This window comes from Geotrypetes seraphini, chromosome 6 (assembly GCF_902459505.1).
Source record: "Geotrypetes seraphini chromosome 6, aGeoSer1.1, whole genome shotgun sequence".
In the NCBI taxonomy this organism is placed as follows: domain Eukaryota; kingdom Metazoa; phylum Chordata; class Amphibia; order Gymnophiona; family Dermophiidae; genus Geotrypetes; species Geotrypetes seraphini.
Window position 1 is genome coordinate 233,260,927 of NC_047089.1, and position 22,192 is coordinate 233,283,118.

The 22,192-nt window shown below is 41.4% G+C and overlaps 1 protein-coding gene across 2 annotated transcripts in view; it reads left to right on the forward strand.

The window, feature by feature from the left end:
• The window catches only part of CHAF1B (chromatin assembly factor 1 subunit B), a 67,060-nt gene extending 47,469 nt beyond the window's left edge, over positions 1–19,591 (forward strand). For both annotated transcript variants that reach the window (XM_033950501.1, XM_033950500.1), the window contains exons 8-14: positions 2,206–2,299; positions 3,807–3,876; positions 4,024–4,115; positions 10,174–10,336; positions 13,541–13,990; positions 14,224–14,318; positions 17,769–19,591. In XM_033950501.1, the coding sequence (XP_033806392.1) occupies positions 2,206–2,299; positions 3,807–3,876; positions 4,024–4,115; positions 10,174–10,336; positions 13,541–13,990; positions 14,224–14,318; positions 17,769–17,893 (1,089 nt within the window). In that variant the 3' untranslated portion in view covers positions 17,894–19,591. The remainder of the gene's footprint in view (positions 1–2,205; positions 2,300–3,806; positions 3,877–4,023; positions 4,116–10,173; positions 10,337–13,540; positions 13,991–14,223; positions 14,319–17,768) is intronic.
• Positions 19,592–22,192: the final 2,601 nt, after the last annotated feature.

The window sequence follows — 22,192 nt, forward strand, 5'->3', positions numbered from 1 at the left end:
AGCTTAATTCACATAAAAATGTCACATTCCAGAAATGTGACTACAGCCCATAGACAAGACTAATCTTGTAATTGTCAATCCAAACCAGGAGTTATTAGACAACCTGAAGATAAATGATTATTTGTCTCTTAGAAGAAACAATGGGAGTAAAGCCAAAGATACTTTAAAATATCAAATATGAAAAGCATAAAAATCTTCTAACACAAATTTTTAATGAGATTTTTAAAGCAAAAAAAAAGATAAATCGTAGAAAAGATTTCCTCAGGACCTTTTGAATGACTAGCTGACTAATAACAGGAAATTTTAAAATATTGTGCATTATTCCTCCTGCCCCCACTCTTTTGCCACTGGCTGACCAAATTTTCTGGGGAGAACACCAATCATGATAACTTAGCAAACATAAAACAGCAGTTAGATAAATTACCCATAACATAAAATTCCTGTGTAAACAGCATACGATTCCTTACGGATGGATTGTATACCCCAACTCGCGAGTTGGATTGTAGAAGATGTCAATTATTCTCGTCTCCACCTCCTTGTCTCCCTGGGCAGTGCCCTTTCTCTTCAATCTTAACTTCTGAGAGCGAGTTGAGAAGGTGTCTTTGCATCTGCCCTGCATTGGATTTCTTATTTTCAGGTTAAATCAGATTTTTTTTTTTTTTTTTGTGGGGCTTTCCCATGCTAAGAGGTTCCCAGTAGTCCTGGGACAGATCTGTCTATGAGAGGATCCGGATGTTGGGGTCCGCAACCAGGAGGGCAACCCTTCTGAAAGAGTATCTGCCTGGCCAGCCTGCAGTATCACTTGAAAGCTTGGGAGATAGGTCCCCTGGGAGCTGCAAAGATCAGACACTTGCGTGCAGACTGTATTGACCCCGTTACTGGCCAGGAGGCTTGGTGGTGATTGACTGCAGCCCCCCCCCCCCCTCCAAAGAATTGTGAGTGAGTGGGATTGAGGTTTCAGACTCTAGTAAGCTGCTTGGTAGGAAAGACAAATTCAGCCTGTTAAATTTAAAGTATGGTTCAAAAAGTGAAGGTCCTTTTTCTTTTTTCCAGGTGCTGGACCAAATGTTTCTTACATGAGGCATCTCACTCTTAGTAACATAGTAGATGACGGCAGATAAAGACCCGAATGGTCCATCCAGTCTGCCCAACCTGATTCAATTTAAATTTTTTCTTCTTAGCTATTTCTGGGCAAGAATCCAAAGCTCTACCCAGTACTGTGCTTGGGTTCCAACTCTCTGTCAAAACCTACCCCAGCCATTGAAGCCCTCTCCAACCCATCCTTCCCCAAATGGCCATATACAAACCGTGCAAGTCTGCCCAGTACTGGCCTTAGTTCAATATTTAATATTATTTTCTGATTCTAGATCCTCTGTGTTCATCCCACACTTCTTTGAACTCCATCACCATTTTCTTGACCCTTAAATTTCAGCCTTAATGCTTTTGTCCTTTTCTGCAAGTCAAATTCTAGTAGTAATCTGTCTCCTTTAAGGAGAAACCTAAGAAAGTGGTTCAAAATGCAAAGAAAAATCCACATATTAGGATGGGAATTACTTTCTCACTGAGAACAGTGATTAAACAGAAAACAAATGCATAAAACAGTGCCACCTGGTGGTTTGAGAATAGAATGCAGGCTATAATTTACAGTTATTGCATATTTTAAAAGTTTGATCCTGATATTCAGCTTGCAGCAGTTAACAATTTTTAATCCACTGACTAACATGGACTGAATTAAGCCCAGATATTCAGTGCCAGGCCATGTCTATGTTACCTGGAAGCTAACCAATCACTGACAGGTATTTAGACCTGTGCCCAGTTTGGCAGATAAAATTGGGACAGTCTTAACTTTAGGCACTTACTTAATGGGTTAGCAGATTGAATATCGCTTCTCACATGTTAAGTACTGGCGCCACTCACAGATTGCCTCAGCTCTAACTGGACATTGCTAAAGTGGTTAGAGCCCAAAAACATTGATTTGGTTGGTTTTATTATGCAAGCTATGCTCCTAGGACAAAGATATATATAAAGACTTCTGGTGGATACACGTATTCCGTGTGAATATTCTGAAAACGAGACCTGAATGATTATATTAGGCTGGGCTTTTTTACCCCAGATCTGGAGATAAAATAACAGCAACAAAATTTGATCACCTTCCTGCAAATACTTTGGGTTTAGGATGTGTGTATCTTCTTTTGAATGTCACAGGTGAAAAGTTATCGGATGTTTCACGATGATAGTATGAAATCCTTCTTCCGGAGGCTCAGCTTCACGCCTGATGGATCTCTGCTCCTTACACCTGGTATGGAAATTTGTTCATATTTATCAGTATTAAGTTTTCAATTTGTTTTATTCAGGGCAAAAGTAGTAATAGTAATGCAGAGTTTCCTAAATTCAAAAATACTTTGGGTTGATATTTATAGAATTTTATCCATGAACTAAATTGCTCATCATTTGTTACTTACTCTCCTTTTCCCCATTTTTTATTGCCCTGGGATAGTTGAAAATCTGTTACATAGAAACCTGATGGCAGATAAAGGCCAAATGGCCCACCTAGTCTGCTCATCTGCAGTAACCATTATCTCTTCCTCTCTCTAAGAGTCAACAAGGTTAAAAGACAAGGGAAAAAAAAGGGCTAAAGAAGCTAAGGATCCAATACTAAACATGTTTAGTAAACAAGACATAGCATAATAGCATTATTTAATCAAAGTTATGGGTCTTGACACACTCCATTCAATATACCTGTTGCTTGATTTCTTTTGTATATTCCTTTTGATATTATTCCTAGGTACCCTTTTTGTATTCTCCCAGTGAGTTTTGAACATAAGAACAGCCATACTGGGTCAGACTAATAGTCCGTCTAGTCCAATATCCCATTTCCAACAGTGGTCAATCCACTTAACAAGTAACTGGCAGAAATTCAAATAGTAGCAACACTCCATGATACTGATTCCAGGACAACCAGTGGCTTCTCTTATGTCTGTCTCATTAGCAGAATAGGAACTTTTCCTCCAGATATATATAGGATCTTAAGAATTTTCTACTTGAAAGCAGTTTTGTATTTTTGTCACTGTGGCATCTTCATGCCCAAGATAACAGGAGAATCTAAGTTTCCTTACAATACTATAGATATAGAATGACTTATTTTTAAAACAGATGCTTCTCTGAAGATTAAAACCTTTTATGATTTTCTAATAATTTATTAATTTAGGACTCTCATATGATACTATATTATTTGGTACAGCAATGAGAACTCAGAGTCCGATTTCTGCAAATAATAATAAATTATTATTAATATTGACAGGGGTCGCCATGCAACAAATTACTCAAAATTGGAAAGACTATACTAAATTAAATTATACATTTTGGTGTAATTCAGTTTGCCATATATATAAGATGGAAAAGATGATAGCATTACAACAAGGGAATATTCATAATTTAAAAAAAATATGGGGATCATTGGCTAGTTACTCTAATGATCAGATATCTTAGCACATGGATAGAATATATAGGGGGTTAGGGAGGGTAATTTATTTTATTTGGAAATAGGAATATTGACAAAGGGAGGATATTTATTTTATATTATAAGAGTATTTGAATGTAATTCAAGTGTTATGAAATAATTGTCTTTTAGTATGTATTTTCACTTGATGTAAGAAATGAAAATAAATAAAGATTTACAAAAAAAAACAAACAACCTTTTATGGTAAGAGAGATTTCCTTATAGTTTTGTATTCTTACAATGATCTGTTACTCTTCACATTGCCAGTGAATGGTATAAAGAAAAGTGTTTTTTTTTTCCCTTCCAGCTGGATGTGTTGAGGTGGGAGAAAATGTCATGAACACTACCTATGTTTTCTCAAGAAAAAATTTTAAGAGGTACAGTGAACTTCTTTATTCTGAAATGTTAAATTGTGAAGCACATTGGGGTTCTACTTGGATCTTATGCTTTTCTAAGTACATAGTAGTACATTAATTTACTTTTGTGTAATGATTTTCTGATGTGGTTTTATTTTCCTTTGTCAGGCCTATAGCCCACTTACCCTGTCCTGCAAAGGCTACACTTGCTGTCCGTTGCTGTCCAATCTACTTTGAACTGAGGCCAGTGCCTAATAAAGGTATGGGGAACTTTGTGCAAACAGCACTGCAACTTCTTTCTAGCCAACTGTGTGATGCAGCCTTGAAGACTAATGGGTTAAACTGGACCTTGATTGGAGAATGGGGCTCTTTATTTCATCCTACTAGACCAGCACAGCCTCGTGCCTTTTATTAGGAATCAGTTATCAATCAACATGTCATCTGACACAATATGTCGGTGGTCACATTGTCATTAGTCATGTCAACAAAACCCATTACCATACAGGAAAAACCCCAAACAGAGGCACCAGAACTAGATGCGATCAGATGTGATGACGTGGTGCCATAGGTCATCACTAGTACATCACAAAATAGAGAATAATACAGCATATTTGATCCTGCTTTACTCATCACCCATTCTGCATCTAAAGGCCATTATGTTTCTAAAGGCCTCTGTTCCCTTTCTACATTGCCTAGTAACATAAGCAATGCCTCTGCTGGGTCAGACCTGAGGTCCATCGTGCCCAGCAGTCCGCTCATGCGGCGGCCCAACAGGTCCAGGACCTGTGCAGTAATCCTCTATCTATACCCCTCTATTCCCTTTTCCAGCAGGAAATTGTCCAATCCTTTCTTGAACCCCAGTACCGTACTCTGCCCTATTACGCTCTCTGGAAGCGCATTCCAGATGTCCACCACACGTTGGGTAAAGAAGAACTTCCTAGCATTCGTTTTGAATCTGTCCCCTTTCAACTTTTCTGAATGCCCTCTTGTTCTTTTATTATTCGAAAGTTTGAAGAATCTGTCCCTCTCTACTCTCTCTATGCCCTTCATGATCTTGTAAGTCTCTATCATATCCCCTCTAAGTCTCCTCTTCTCCAGGGAAAAGAGACCCAGTTTCTCCAATCTCTCAGCGTATGAAAGGTTTTCCATCCCCTTTATCAGACGCGTCGCTCTCCTCTGAACCCTCTCGAGTAACGCCATGTCCTTAAGGTATGGCGACCAATATTGGACGCAGTACTCCAGATGCGGACGCACCATCGCCCAATACAATGGCGGGATAACTTCTTTTGTTCTGGTTGTAATACCCTTCTTGATTATGCCTAGCATTCTGTTTGCCTTCTTAGCGGCCGCTGCGCACTGTGCCGTCGGCTTCATTGTCATGTCCACCATTACCCCCAAGTCCTTTTCTTGGGTACTCTCATTTAATAACATCCCTCCCATCGTATAGTTGTACCTCGAGTTTCTGTTTCCCACATGTAATACTTTACATTTCTCAACATTGAACTTCATCTGCCATCTCGTCACCCATTCCCCTAGTTTGTTCAAGTCCCTTTGCAATTCTTCGCAGTCCTTTTTAGTCCGAGCTCCACTAAATAGTTTGGTGTCGTCCGCAAATTTTTTTATCTTACACTTCGTCCCTGTTTCTAGATCATTTATGAATATATTAAATAGCAGCGGCCCGAGCACCAAGCCCTGCGGGACCCCACTCATGACCCTCCTCCAGTCCGAATAGTGGCCCTTCACTCCTACCCTCTGTTTCCTACCCGCCAACCAGTTTCTGATCCATCTATGTACATCTCCTTCCATCCCATGGTTCTTCAGTTTCCAGAGTAGGCGTTCATGGGGCACCTTGTCAAAGGCTTTTTGGAAATCTAGATATATGATGTCTATGGGGTCTACTTTGTCCATCCGTTTGTTAATTCCTTCGAAGAAGTGCAATAAGTTCATTAGGCACGATCTCCTCTTGCAGAAACCATGTTGGCTGGTTATCAGAAGTTCTCTTTAGCCCTAAGGTTTCTGGAGATGTCCAAAATGTACATTTCATAAGCAAGCTGTTTTACTTTTCTTATCAGGGCACAAAGCAATGAAACTGTAAACAATTTAATCAACACAACATTTCATTCTCGGGGTCAGTCAAAGCTATAAGCATAACATTTCATTGCTAAGGAAAAACTCTGCTCTTATGACTAACATTTCACAGTTTATGCAAAACTCTGCTCTCACAAAATGTTCATATATATATATATATATTTTTTTTTTATTTTTTATTTTTTTTTTTTTGGGGGGGAGCATAATTTTCAACTAGTCCCTAGTGGCTCCATCACTGGCAAAACTACACCAAAGTAAAGAAAAAGAAAGCCAGCCTATAAATTTAAAGACCAACCAGTGGATATCTTATTGATGGAAAGGACTTCAGAAAACCAAGTTATAGACGTAATGGAATGGAATTAAAACCTGGATGCCTCAGTCCGTCCTCCTTTTTCTGGAGCCACATGGTAACCCTAACCATATAGCCCTGGTGGTTTAGTGGAGAGTTGAGCGACTGCTGCTGGAAGTCAAGACAGTCATTTTGACTGAAGATGACTGCATGGGCAGGAGCAAGTGGGCATCACTCCTTCTCTAACTTCCGACCACCAGGGCTATACATTAGGCTCAGGAGGGAGCTTTCTTTGTTCTGGAGGAGGGGGTGGATTGAAGTGGTAACACTTTTGGTTTAGAAGAGGGGGCAACAGTGGAGAAGGGACACCATTGTTTAGACAGTAGTATACTTGAAATTGTTCAGCTGCATCACATGTTGATGGAAAAGTTGTTGATCTGTCTCCATCTGTTGGCAGGTGATATATGTTTCACACATTTGGATTGGTTTAAGATTCAAGAAAAGGAAATTAACTTTACCTTTTGCCATCCTGTACTTATTGTTGTTGGAAGATTAAAGAAAGGCACGGATCACAAGCTATAGAATTAAGTAAAATTAAGTAAAATACAGTCACTGTTCTGGTAGAGTTACCATTCTTTCCAGACTAGACTATTGTAATTCCATCTATCTAAGTCTAACCAATAAAAATTTTCAAAGACTTCAGCGGATCCAGAACACTGCGGCTAGGTTGATCTTCGCAAAAAGCAAATTTGACCATGTTTCCCTGCTTCTGTCAAAACTTCATTGGCTTCCGGTGATTTCTAGGATTCACTTTAAATATACTTGCCTAATTTTCAAGATCCTACATGGCATTCTTCCTCCCCTAATTCCACTATCCTGGAATTCTTCGAGACCTGACAATACCAGATCCGCCCACATACTCAAACTATCTTTTCCCTCATTAAAAGGCGTCATGTATGCAGGTAAATTAGGGAAATCCCTTTTCTTCAAATTCACTGAGATTTAGAATAACCTCCCTGCCCCGCTGCGGAATCTAGGCTCATTCCAATTATTCCGAAAGCATCTGAAAACCTGGCTTTTCTCCAAAACGTAAAGCTATCTATTTAAAATGTAAAGCTAGCTATCCTCTTCATAACCTCTAATTTCTTATTATGTCCTTCCCTCATTTATTGAATTTACCTGTAAACTGTGCCGAGCTCTATCTTTATGGAGATGATGCGATATACAACCTTAAAGTTTAGTTTAGTTTAGAGTTAAAGCATCTTTCTTTATCGTCTCATTCAGACTGGCACAGAAACTGATGGGTAATAACTCACCATGACCATTAGGTGGAGACTGAGACACAAACTTTTGGCAAAGGATCAGTGGGTCCTGGAAGTGATTTGGGATGGATATGCTTTAGAGTTTTCCCGGCCCTTGCCAGATCGTTTCCTCTCTTCTCCTTGTCAGGCAGCTTGGAAGAAGTGAGCTTTTTGTCAGACACTGCAAATGTTGCTCGACCTCAAAGTGGTGGTCCCAGTGCCCCCTCAGGAGGTTTGCACCGGCAGGTATTCCATTTACTTTGTGGTGCCCAAGAAGGAGGGGGCTTTTCAACAATTTTGGATCTGAAAGGTGTCAACAGGGTGCTCCGGGTTCCGTCTTTTCGTATGGAGACCCTGAAATCTGTCATTCTGGAGGTCCAACCTGGAGAGTTCTGACTTCCTTGATCTGATGGAGGCCTACCTGCATGTTCCAATTCGGACCTCCCATCAGCATTTCCTTCGCATTGCGATTTGGGAAAGCACTATCAGTTTTGCGCTTTTCCTTTTGGTCTGGCCACGGCTCTGCGGACTTTCACCAAGATCATGGTGGTGGTGGCAGCGACCTTATGCAAGGAGGGCATCCTGATTCATCCCTATCTGGACGACTGGTTGATTCGAGCAAAGTCCTTTCAGGACAGCTCCTGGGTTATGACTTAGGTTGTGGAGTTTCTGCAGTCGCTGGGATGGGTGGTCAACTTGTCCAAGAGCCGGTTGGCTCGGTCTCAGTGCCTGGAGTACCTCGGTGTTCTCTTTGACACCTGCCTGGGGAGAGTCTTCCTTCCAGAGGCCTGAATGTGTAAATTGCAGTTGCAAATTTACTTCCTGATAGATTGTCGGTGTCCTTGTTTGACCTGGGTCCTTTTTATCTTACAGCTTGGCTCTTGAAAAGAAACACCTAAGTTAAAAAAAAAAAAAAAAGGTTATTCAAATAAGGTGATCTCCACCCTTGTGGGTTCCCAGAGACTTTCCATCTCTTGGGCTTACGTTCAAGTTTGTCATCTCCACTTTAAGACTTCAGAAAGTTTACGATAGCCCGCACCGCATTCTGCGTGTGACGTGGTTCCCCTTTGTGCTTCTTTGCCTCACATTTGGAGTTCTTGCAGAATGGTCTGGACAGGGGCCTTGCCTGGTCCTCTCTTCGGGTTCAGCTTGCGGCTTTGTGATTTGTTGCATGGTTGGAGTTTGGCCACTTTGCCTCCAGTTGGCCTTTGGTTCCAGCCTGGGATCTCAACCTAGTTCTTTCCTTGTTCGTGCGCCCTCCTTTTGAGCCTCTTGGCTTCTGCACGTTAAAGGATCTTACTCTTAAGGTGGTCTTACTAGTGGCCATTACTTCTGAGAGACGTGTTTCTGAACTGCAGGTGTTTTTTTGTAGGACTCCCTTCCTGGAATTCTCTAGGGAGCGGGTCGTGCTGTGGCTGGTTCCCTCTTTTCTGCCGAATGTGGTTTCAACTTTTCATGTCAACCAGTCTGTGGTCCTTCCAGTCTTAGTCAGGAGGGCTCTTTGGAGAAGAGACAGTTACGTAAGTTGGATGTCTGTTGGGTCTTTCGCTTTTATGTTCAACGGACCTAGGAGTTCCTGAAATCGGATTGTCTTTTTGTCCTCTTAGTGAGGGGGACGGTGTTTCTAAGGCTACCAATGTGCAATGGATCAAGGAGGCAATGGCTTCAGCATACCATCTTCAAAAGAAGCCTGTTCCAGAATTTCTCAAAGCTCATTCTGCTCGGTCTTGGGCAGAGACTTCTCTTGTACCTCCGGTGGATATCTGTAAAGCTGTGGTTTGGTCTTCTCTCCATTCTTTTGTGCTGCACTACCATGTGGACGTTCAGGCACATAGGGATGCAGTGTTTAGTGAGTGTGTTCTTGTGGTGGGAACTGCTTTGGTACATCTCATCAGTTTCTGTGCTTGTCTGGAGGGACAATAAGGAGAAATTAGGTTCGTACTTTCTAATTTTCTTTCTTTTAGTTCCTCCAGCACAGACCCCGCCCTGTTTTTTATTTGGAGTTTTGCAACAAGAGAGAGTATGGGTTTTTTTCTACGGTGTCTTTTTGTCTGGGTTGTTAGGGGAGATTAAAACAACAGCGATATTTGGTTCATCTGGCAAAGCTGGCGAGCTGGGGGAATGTTTATTAAAGTTTCTTGTTCTAATCAATATCCAACAGTATTTCTCTGTTAGTTGCTATTACCCTTCTGAGCATGATTTGCTGTTATAGTTCGCAGTTCTTAGTTTCTTCTGCTTGGCTATTTGTCAGACTGATTGTACTTGGGACTGCACAGCCCACTTATACTACAGCCAAAAGTTTGTGTCTCAGTCTCCATCTGCTGGTCATTGTGAGCTATTACCTATCAGTTTCTGTGTCGGTCTGGAGGTACTAAAAGAATTAAAATTAGCAGGTTAGAACCTAATTTCTCCATCTCTTAAGGGCCTTTTTCCTTAGATAGTATCTTTCAATTTTTACAGCAACTTCAGTCTCTGTTTACTTATTATTTTATCATGGGAATGAGAGTGTGTGCTTTTAGCAGAATCTTTCAGATGCACAGTGCTGTAGCAGCCGCGGGCACATGTTTGATAAAATTTCTGATGCTGGAACTGATTGAAAGAGCTGTTATGCTGTATTGATTTGTGCTGTTCTTGCCTCAGATGAGACATCAGAGAAGCAAACCCAGGGCTTAATTAACCAGCCCTATCGGATGGTCTTTGCAGTGGCATCAGAAGACTCTGTGCTTTTCTACGACACTCAGCAGTTGTTCCCCTTTGGTTACTTGTCTAACGTGCATTATCATACACTCAGTGACATTTCTTGGTAAGTAACTTTGTTCAGAGTTCTTATTTGGTAACACATCATCTTATGTAAAACCTTTTATAATTATTACATATGTTGATCTTTGTTTTTTTAACTGAACACTGCCCTAGAGATGCTTTTGGCCAATCAGATGTGATTTTATAAAATGTTCTTATCGATGCTGCAGTAAGCTGCTTGCACAGCAGTTAGTGACATTTCTAAGGCACTGAGTCAAATTAAAGCCTGAAATTGTCATTTTAGGAATTGAACATTTAAAAAAAAAGTGATTTTTTAATAAAGTTGATAGCATACTTGTGAATGGATTTTTGTCACTAATTTAACATCTTTCTAACTCAGGAGTGGCGTAGAGTCAATACATCAAACCTTCAACTTTGACTTCTACTATGTATAATAAATCTAAGAGAAATTTGATTTATTATTGAAATATAGAGGGGCATAATCGAAAGGGAAGTCTAAATCTGTTTTCGTCTAAGTCGCAAGTTGTCCAAAGTAAAAAACAGCCTAGGACACATTTTCGAAAAATACGTCCAAAAGTTTTTTGGTTTCGAAAATCATCTAACTATACGTCCTGCTGATCTGATCATCCAAGTTGTTAAATCGTACATCTTTATACCACATTTTCATCCAACTTTTCGTCCAAGTCAAAAACGCCTAGAACAAGCCCTGTTGGATGTGGGAGGGGTCTGCAAAGTGATGGACTGAACACCCAGATATGGCACCTAAATAGTGGGGTACCTTACAGGACACTGCTGTGAGCTTCACAAAAAGGGTGCCATGTCATCATCTCACTACAGCCCCCCAAACCACCTCCAGAATCCCCTAGACCCATTTATCTACCACCCCAATAGCTCTTATGGCTGCAGGAGCCACTTACATGCCAGTAAAAAAAGGGTTTGGGGGTGTATAAGGGAGTGCACATGTTTAAGTATCAATGCAGTGAACATGGGTCCTCCTCTCCATGGGTCTCTAACTCACCCACAAGACGGCTTAAGCCGCCTCTGTGCTGGACGACTAGGCTTTCCTATGCCAGACTGCCAGGTGATGATGGTCTGGAGGCTGAATTTTAAAGGTGTGATTACGATTTTTATTGGGTTGGGGGGGGGGGTCGGTGATCACTGGGGTAGTGTGTGGGGGTCTGTGACTTTAGGTGGGTTTTTGTGACTTAGACCATGTTTTAAATGGTCTAAGTCACAACGTCTAAGTTTTGTCTATGCTGGGCTATATAACTTTCGGTTATACATGCTGTACGACTAAGTCTAAGCCGACCCACGTCCCGCCCAACTCCCGCCCTCGACACTCCTCCTGAAACACCCCGTTTAGCTTTGGTCATTCAGCAGCACTTTGAAGGCCTAGGTCGTTTAGAAATACGTCCAAAACCTGTTTTCATTATCGGCACTTGGATGTATTTTGACAATGTTCGTCCAAGTGCCGACTTAGGCTGGTTTTTGGACATTTTTCTCTTTCGATTATGAGCCCCATAGGATTTTTTTTGTTCAAAATTAGGACTAAATAGACCATAAAATATTTGTTTGAAGTTTAAACAAAAAAAAGTGTAAAAATTTTAATTTGATAAATTTACTGTATATTACAGTAAAATTTAAGTTTTAATGCTGAAGTTGGTACATTTTTACTCCCAACTCCACCAAAATTGCATCTGACTCTTTGACTTCACAGCCCTACTTGAGAGTTATAGTAATCTTTCATTGATCAGTGAGAGCAAAATCTTTTTCTATAGTACTTCTTTATATATGCAATCTGTGTGTACTTGAAGTGGAGGGGTACTGCAGTCTTATAGTACAAATCACAAATACTTTTACACATTTGAAGACTTTTTGTAATGTTTGCTTTTCTATTTTTTTTAAATTCCTTTTATTTTCTGATGCTACAATTTCTAGCTGTTCCATTTTAGCTTCCAGCAAAATTGAACTCTGCCTCTACCAAAGCTGTGGTATTTTTGAGCCTTCATTCATAGCTTCTATATATACAGTAGAAGTTCAAGTTCAGTTTATTTTGATATACCACCAATTTAAAACCAAGGTAAAAATCTAAGTGGTTTACAATAAGATATAAATGGGAGGGGCAGGAGGGAAATGAAATAATGACAAAACAAACCTCACCGAAACATAAGGAAAGAATAGGAAATATTTACAAAAAACTAGTGCAAGGAGAATGGGGAGGAAAAGGGAAAAACAAAGAATAATTTGTTAAAATATTGTTGTTCAAAGTTTTAAAAAGCAACAAAAAAACCCATGCGCAAAATACATGAGAAAAATAAAATGCCTTTAATTGAACTTTAAATGTTGGAAATAATTTTTCTGTGCAAAGATAAATAGGAAGAGAATTCCAAAGAACAGGAGCCATAACTGCAAAAGAAGTTCTATGAACATCAATATATTAGCTGCCTGAAAGAAGGAACAGACAGCAAATGTTGATGTGAAGAGAAAAGAGTTTTTTGAGAAGAATATCAAAGGCTCCACAGAAGGCCACTTCCTCAGAATTGGTAGACATGCAACCTGTCACTCTTCTGTAAAAGTTATGACTTCATCTATGGCCTTTGAATGCCCCTTCTGCAACATACCCTTGCTCCAGTTGCCTAAGGAGCAGAAACTAGGCTCAGGCATCAACCCTAGGTCATCTTTGTGGCAATGTATAGCAATATCAAGGGAACAGACCTATTTCAGATTAGAGAATGTCACGGGGACAAATTTTTCCACCTCCTCGCAGGAATTAATTTTCCCATCCTGGGGAGTTCATTTCCTGTCCTTGCCCCATTCCTGCAAGCTCTGCCCTCATCTGCACAAGCTTTAAACATTTTAAAATCATAAGTGTTCGAGGCTTGTACAGTTAAGGCAGAGCTTACAGGAATGGGACAGGGACAGCAACAAAACTTGTGTGGATAAGACGAGAAAATTTTTTGTTCCTATGTGGACAAATTTGTCCCCATGTCATTCTATTTCACATTACATTCTGATCTATCTGGGACAAGATGTCAGAAGTGAAGGGGTGCAGAGTATGTTCTTGATGAGCTTACTGTATTTGATTGTTTTAGATGTTGTACAAAAGTCTCTGGTGTTTGTTTTAGAATACATACCGCAATAGTTTTCCTTCTTCAGTTTCCTGCCACCTGACTTGATAGGATTTAATTTTTCTAGTTGTGATGAGATAATTTTACTTTCTTTGCTTCTTCTTCTTTCATTTGCATAGGTCCTGTGATGGCTGCTTTCTCGCTGTCTCATCCACAGATGGGTACTGTTCCTTTGTCACATTTGAGGAAAATGAGCTGGGTGTCCCACTAAAAGAAAAGCCAGTATTGATGGTGAAGACACCAACCACTATGGAGAAGAAGACAAAGAAGGTAACAGGGAGCAGAGTCCCCTCCCCTGTTGCCCGATCAGCAGAGGGGACCCCCACTAGCAGGACATCGGACCCCACCAGTCCTTGCACACCTCTGCAGCCTCGAGCAGCCACAGCTATTCCAGCAAACAAAGACATTCTTTCTACACCTGTTGGCATTAAAATATTTCCTCCAACTCCTACAGCAGATGAGAGGAGAACGCTGCAGCTCACTGATCAGAATAATAAAGCAGGGCAGCCACGGAGGATAACACTTAATACTTTAGAAGCATGGAGCAAGCCAGGTGCACCTACACCACGGTAAGCTTCTACTTTTAGCAGCGTTTTCTATAATGATGCCAGTTCAAGGAAGAACATATCTTGTGCTCTGTTCTATTGCTACTGTACAGTAAGTGTATGCAACAGTTTTTAATAAGCATAGAGAAAGTATGAGTTGCTTACAGCTGTGCACAGGTATATCAAATCATCTTGCTGTTACTGAGTTCTGTGAGAAGTGTAGAAAATCTGATCTTGATTTGTTTTTATTATATCAGGAGAATAAATTTAATTCCTGTAAAGATGGATAGTACAAGCTCCTCTCAGCTAAATCCCACCTCCACCTCATCATCTTCTGAAACAACTCCCTGTGGTAAGAAATTTGCTCAAATGACTTGCATGTTTCTCATTTGTGTAGTTGTAAATCATAGTCTTGGGCAAGTTAAATTTATCATTTGTATTTAGCTGGAATAATCTTCCACTACAGGTAATTGAGGCCAGCAGCGTGCCAGATTTTAAGAAAAGATGGGATTGGCATGTGGGATCTCTTCATTGAGGAAGTTAGGGGGTGGGTCATTAGTGTGGGCAGACTAGATGGGCCGTGGCCCTTTTCTGGGTCATTTTCTATGTTTCTAGCTTTTCCCTGGGTAACCTTTTGTAAAATAAATTTGCTGGCATATCTAGAAGCAAAAGCCATATTATCCCAGGACAAACAAACAGCATATTCTCACATGTGGGTGATGTCACTTTAAAAAGTGCATCGCCACTTTAAGACTTCAGAAAGTTCACAATAGCCCGCACCGCGCATGCGCGAGTCCCTTCCTGCCTGACGTAGGCGCGTGGTCTCTCAGTTCTTAGTTTTCCGCAGAGCTAAGAAGTCACATTTCAACGGTCATTGAATTTTTTCTTGCCTTCTCACTCTTGTGTTTATTTTTTTTATCCTCTTATTCTTTAGTTTCTTCCTTATATAGAAAACAGAGAGAGAGACTTTTTTCTTTCTTTTCCGCCGTCTGCGGGTTTTGGCCTGGTGGGGCCTTCGGTACAGTCTCAGCCATCGAGTTTAATTTGGCTGAGGCGGTCTTCCCATCCATATCACGCCCACTGACAGGATTTAAAAAGTGTAGTCGGTGTTCTTGACTATATCCTTAACAGACCCTCACAGCTGGTGCCTACAGTGTTTGGGTTCCGAACACTGTGTTCAAACTTGTAAGCGCTGCTCTTCCTTACAAAAGCGTACCATCAAGAGTCATATTCTTCAACAAGAAAATCTCTTCTGCGACACAGTCCACATCGAATCACCGGCAATCAGGGCCTTAGGCTCCTCCCTCTGTATCCCTTATGATGCACAGGGAAGGGGGCCTAAGGTCCTGATTTGCTCAGACATCAGATCTCCCCTCCCTGTGCATCACATGGGAGGAGGGAGTGGGCATCCCTCCTACCAATTTTCCTTTGGAGGGGGGTTTCAGCATGACAGGAGTAAGTGGACATTCCTCCTGCTGTTTTCACTGGTGCAGGGGGGGAATGGTTCATGCGTTAAACCACAGTTCTTCAACCGCCGGTCCGCGGACCGGTGTCGGTCCGCAGAAAATTTCTGCCGGTCCGCACAGGGCCGGCGAGATCCAGTCGGCAGTTAAATTTCCTGCCACTGCGGTTCCTCCCGACTAATGTTCCTCCCAGCCTCAGGCGATCAAGACAGGCTGCAACGTCGGGGCTTTCCCTCTCTGAGTCTCGCCTGTTAGGAAACAGGAAGTTGAAACAAAATAGGCGGGACTCAGAGAGTGAAGGTCCCGATGTCGGCAGCATGTCTTGATCGCCGCCCCTGCCGAGTTGCTGAAGAGGGCCGCGGGGAAGTCGCGAGTAGAATGGAGAGAGCTGCAGATACAGGTGCAGGTGGAGGGAGATGTCAGCGTGTGCGAGCAAGATCCTGGGGAGCCTTCACTGTGGCTGTCTCCCCTCCCACCAGCTCTCCTACTTGCCAGGGCAGTGATTTACCGGCAACTTCCTGCAGGCAAGTACTGAGAGCTGCTGGAAGGGGAGGAAGCCACTGTAGGAGGCAGGGAAGCTGCTGGATAAAGGGAGAGCTGTTACTGGACTTGGAGAGAGTTAGAAGGAGAGATGCTGCTGGGAGGGGAGGGGGGAAAGGGATGGGAAGAGAGTTAATGTTGGATAGAAGGGAGAAGGAGAGATGCTGCTGGAAGGGGAGGAGGGAAAGGGATGGGAAGAGAGTTAATGTTGGATAGAGGGAGGAGGGAAGGGAGAAGAAGGAGAGATGCTGCTGGGAGGGGAGGAGGGAAAGGGATGGGAAGAGTTAATGTTGATAGAGGGAGGAGGGAAGGGAGAAGGGAAAAAAAGGAAGGAGGGAAGGGAGAAAGAAAAAAGGAAGGAAACAGCTGGCAGGGAGATTACAGGAGGGGAAGGGGTCAGGGTGGAATGGAGAGATCAGATGAGGGAAAGGGGAGAGAGAGGAATGAGAAAGTAGAGAGATATTGATGCTGGAAAGGGGGTCAGCAGAGAAATGAGAGAGGGATAAAGATGCTAGATCTGGTGTAGGAGAGATAAAAATGAAGAAGGCAGTGAAGCTGGAATGAATGATGTAAAAAGGAGAGAGGAGGAATAGGCTGGATGGACAGGGAAGAGGGGCATAGAAAGAAGTCAGATACATATGGAAGGGGGAGAGGGCAGACATTGGATGGAATGGGCAGATGCTGGAAGGAAAAGAGTGAAAAGAAGATGAAAGCAGAAACCAGAGACAACAAAAGGTAGAAAAAAATAATTTTATTTCTATTTTGTCATTAGAATATATCAGATTTGAAATGTATATCCTGCTAGAGACATAACTGGGGACTGCAGTATTCTGTTAGCATGATATTTCTATGTAGCATTCTATAATAACTTGGCTTGTTCAGTTTTCTTGATAGTAGAGGGGATATATGTGAAGGGGAGGGGAGACAGGAGTTTTTCTCTGTATATTTGTATTTATAAAATCACAATTGTTCAGAATATTGTTTCTTTTTATACTTTAATAAAATACGTTCAATATAAAATCATAATTGCGGCTTGTACAGATGGGATCAGATGGTTTGCGGGGACCGAGCTCGCGGAGATGGGGTGTAAACGGGGTTTTTAAATTTTAGCCCTAGTAGTTTGCCGGTCCACAAAATAATTCTTTTATTTCTGCCGGTCCACGGGTGTAAAAAGGTTGAAGAACACTGCGTTAAACAACAATAGCTGCTGATTAATGTAAGTCTGCTTGTTTAGAAAACTCTAGACAAAAAAAAAAAAGTGGTGCCGGCCCATCAGAGAGGGAGGGCTGTCAAAGGGGGGGGGGGGGTTCTTTCTAATGGAACAGATATTGTGCAGGTGTAACATGCACAGCTTCTGTGCCCATTTAAAAAAAAAAAAAAGGTTAGACAGGTAAGTGACTGGTCCTGACTAGTTGCCTTTTTTTTTTTTTAGTGCATCAGGAAGCCATGTTAGAGCATCAATCACTCTACTAGTTTACAAGGCATTTTAATATTAGCTTATTTGCATGGTCGGATCGGAGAATGAGCGATCGTACACAAAACCAGGCAGTGAGCTGTTTTCTGCATTGCATTGGCAAATGCAGTCATCGCTAAAAATGTTAAAATAGGTTTAGCAACGATCGCTGGCTTTAGTGCATATGGCCCTGGGAGAGAAAAGGATGAAATTGTTTTCTCAAGATACAGATTAATAAAAGCACCTTTAGTTGCCTCAATGGCACGTAGATGCTAAGTATATTCACAGTTGTGGAAAAAAAACATCGTAAAATACTTGACCCATGCATTTCTCTTCAATTTTCTAGAGAGATCATCTTCATCAGAGGAATCCTTGTGTAAATCTCCAGAATGTAAACGCCTGCGGACCAGTAGCACTTCAACTTCTGCATCTCCCAATATTCTGAACAGCAGTGGAACACTGACACCATAGTTCCAGACTTTGGCCAAACAATTTGTTTTCGGGGAGGGGTTTCAAGGTGCAGAAAAGCTCAAGAAATTTAATAATAAATGCCTGGTGGTACTGCAGGCAGCAAAGCAGCGGTTACCAAGGATCCTATTTGTAATCCCTGTTCAAATCATAGATTGTACTATCATTTTCCCATCAGCTGTTTTATGGAGAGGAGGACATTTTAAAGATGCAGCACAGTAATTTGATCCTACTTCCAAACCCCATAGAAAAGCAAAGCAGCATATGGCGGCTGCAGAGATGACGTCAAAATGCCTTAGTCATAAACACAATGATGTGCAGAAACATTGGTGCTTTTTCATGGCATCACTTTATGAGAGAATGTCTAGAATAACATGTGCACCTGTTCCAAGTTTCAAGTTTATTAGTTTTTAATATACCGACCATCAACAAATAGCTGGCCGGTTAACAATAAAATTTAAAAGGTAAGAAGGATAAAAAAATAAAATAATTGGCATTTTAAAATAAATGGTGTGAACATACATAATATCAACAAGACAAACTTGAAAGGGAGGGGAAAAGGGAAGGGAGGGGAAAATTTACATATTTGAGAAGAAAAGGAGAAAGTGGGAATGGGATAAAACGTATAGGGCAGGGTCGCTTTATTAAAGCGGTTGGTTGCTTGAAAAAGAAAAGGAAGTAGTAAAAAAAAAAGAAAAGAAAGAAAAAAAAAAAAGACAGAAGGTAAGTCTAGGCACAGCCAAATGTGTCACGAAATAAAAAAAGTCTTTAGGCTTATCTTAAATTTGTCTAGATGTTGTTCATCGCGGAGTTGCTGTGGCAGAGAATTCCATAAAGTTGGGGCAGTTACTGCGAAATTTATTTTCCGTGTATAGTAAGAGTCTTTTATGGAGGATACAGAGGAAAAGACGATTGGTTCTGTGAACTTTTAAATCTTTTTCCTTGTAACTAGTTGGTGATTGTCAAAATTGTACATATAACTGCAGCAGCTCTATTTTCTGTGCCATTGTGGGGGGGGGGGGTTTATGTGGGCCACTAATAAAACAAGGAGTTGTGAAATTGACATTCATGAATTTGGTGCAATATAATAAATGGTAGTAATACATCCCATTCATTTTCTTTTTAAAAATGGCACAAGTTATAGAGCATCATCAATGTATAAGTCAACTGTTGGAAAGACTTTTTGTTTGTATTTTTATGTTTGTAACAGTTTCTTCTGTATTGTTTGGAGATGGGATGGTTCATGCTAATACGTTACATGATGTCTGATGACACCAGTTTATCTTTCCTCTCAGTGTGCTCATCCATAGCCCCAGCAAAAAGAAATTTCACACTATTCTGAATATGGACGCTTGAGTAAGATATACAAGATACACTTTTATGTTGTCAGTTTTAGTCTTCATTTTCTTTATGTAGGGATATTTGTGTAGCTTTTGAAGCTAAATGCATCAATCCAGTGTTCACCACATTGGAAGTGTATTGCATTTGAATTCCTGTCTTCATAAGTGAGAAAATCTCATGCTCCTCAGGTGTACTTATACCTAGACAGTATTTAGATCCCATTTAAATTACAACCAGTTGCTTTGTAAGATGAAATGTTTCAAATTCACCACAGTTTTGTAGCACTAGTGATGTAAAGTGTTAATGAAGGTACAGAGTAAAACAGTGTTCAGAACTGAGATTAAAGATTCTTTATCTATACTTGCACTTACCGTGTGTTGTATCAGAGTGGTTGAGTTACTGGGTAGCCTGTATCAAGAATGACCAACATTTCTTTTGGGGGCATCTGTAATAGCTCTTCTGCTAATTAAACATAAGAGTCTTTGCTCTAGGTGAATATCCTCTGGTCACAAACTGTTGCAGAAGGATTTCAGTCACATCTTTCATCTCCTCCACCACCAGTGGAGTATAGTGCCCTCTTCGGTTTTTCCTTCTGAAAGCAAACTGAAGTTCTAATCTGCTTTGTTCGGTTTTTATTATTTTGGGGTATTATTTTTATCTGTTTTGTGAGGCTTTGGTGCCTAGAGGTCCCCAATTTGGGGTAGCTGTGCCTGGGAGGCCATGCAGATTCCGCATGTGCAGTCTGCCTGCTTGCAGGGCAACCCCTAGGTGAACGATTTAGCCAGCCTGCTTGGTGCAGTTTGAAAGCTCTTAGGAGCTAGCTCATCTTCTGATGTATCAGAGACTTGAGTGCAGGCTTTAGGTTTATTATGCGAGTCCTTTTGGGCTTCAGGGAGCCAGCTTCATTTTTCACTTTCCCCATCATGATGCAAAGATCTGTGGGGGTTGAGGTCTCATCGGGTCTGGTCTGATTGGAAGCGTAAAGATCTCCAGTTTTGGATCCATTCTAGAAAGGATTTGAGGCAGAAAATCTCCCATCAGACAGGCTACAGGAAAGCTGACAAGGCAGGCACCATCACAGTAGTGAGTACAGCCCATTATTCCCTAAGGGGAAAACCAGGGAGGGAGGGGGGTTGTCAAAAGATTGATTTTTGAGGGTTTCTAGGATCAGAGCTAGGGATCCCCACCTCCAAAACCCCTTTCCTTTAGTTTTTTAAACTTCAGGGGAGTGCCCATGGACCGTTTTTGATGTGAATTCGCTGCCGGTGGCCATCTTTGATTTTAAATCTTTTTTTCTAAAGCTTCCATCTGCCTCAAAACCCCTTGGTTTGTCTCAAACTCTATTGGTATAGACTCCTCAGGTTGTTTTACCTCCATCTCATGTCATTTTTGTGCAGGATGGGCAGCCGAAGAGCATCCGCGTGCCGTGGAGCATGTAAAGGAGGGGTGGAAGCCTCGGGTTTAGTCTTTTCTGAGTCCTCAAGGGCTGAGGAACTGCAGGGGGTCTGGGTGGCAGTGAAGAAATCCCTCCCAGAACCCCTAAACAGTGAGCAAAGCACAAGTGCATAGAAGTAGTGGAGTCCAAGAGTAGTTAGTCTGAGGTCCTGCAGGAGTTTTTGGGACCTCTTGTTCAGGGGTTTACCCCAGATTTCATTAGTCTCCTGTGGAAGGCCTTTTTGACGGGACTGTTATGCTTGCGCTGCCTGTGAGCGCGCCAACCTTGGACCAGGGAAATATTTTGCTCCAGGAGACCTCCTCACTGCTAAGGAACCCAGTACCCAGCCTGAGAGACCAAGCAGACCAATACTGAAAGGATTGGAGATAGGACTTCATGCCTTTACTGTCCCAGAGCACAGTTTCTTGCCTGGAAGACTCGGGTTCCCTTTTCAGGGACCAGAGGTCAGGAGGCAATAATCCCCCTCGGTGTGGTGACTTTCTAAGTCAGCTACTATGCTTCACTTTATTTAAAAATTTATAACCTGCATATGCTACAATTCTAGGCGGATAACAGCATAACCTACATAATAAAATGACTTAAAAACATATAACCAAACTAAAACAACAATATTAAAAGCATCATATGTAATAAATTAAGCTACATTCTAAAAATACAATCTCAGCAAGAATACAAAACCATAGGCTAAAAACCCAAAATTATAATGAGAAACTTCGCTCAAATAGCCTAGTTTTAACCATTTTTCTGAACTGCAAAATACCAGACAACTGCCTTATCTCAAGGGGCAAAGTATTCCACGATATTGACCCCTGTACTACCAGCATGGTTTTATGGTGACCAGAAAGTTTCACCACACTCAAACATAGCAGTTCCAAACATTTATCCATCGATCTTAACAGTTGTGATGGATGATAAAAGTGCAACAATTACCTCACCACCGATGGGCCATTATTGCTCACAAGCTTGAAAATTAAGCACAGCACTTTAAACTCAATCCACGCACTAATTGGCAACCAATGTAGAACCTGTAAAATTGGAGTTACATGGTCAAATTTTGACACTCACACAATAGTATGAGCAGCTGCATGCTGAGCAACCTATAAAGCCTAGATCACATATTTTGGTAAGCCAAGCTACACACAGCATTACAATAATCAAATACAGGAGTCGGCAACGCACTAATAAGAACATAAGAAGCGCCATCTCCGGATCAGACCTTCGGTCCATCAAGTCCGGCGATCCGCACACGCGGAGGCCCTGCTAGGTATTCACCTGGCTCATTTTATAGCCAACCATATCTTTATATGCCTCTCTCAAGGAGATATGCATCTAGTTTGCTTTTGAAGCCTAGGACTGTCGATTCCGCAATAATCTCCCCTGGGAGAGTATTCCAGATGTCAACCACTCTCTGTGTGAAGCAGAACTTCCTGACATTAGTCCTGAACTTGCCCCCCCTTAGCTTCATTTCATGTCCTCTTGTCCGTGTCAAATTGGACATTGTAAAT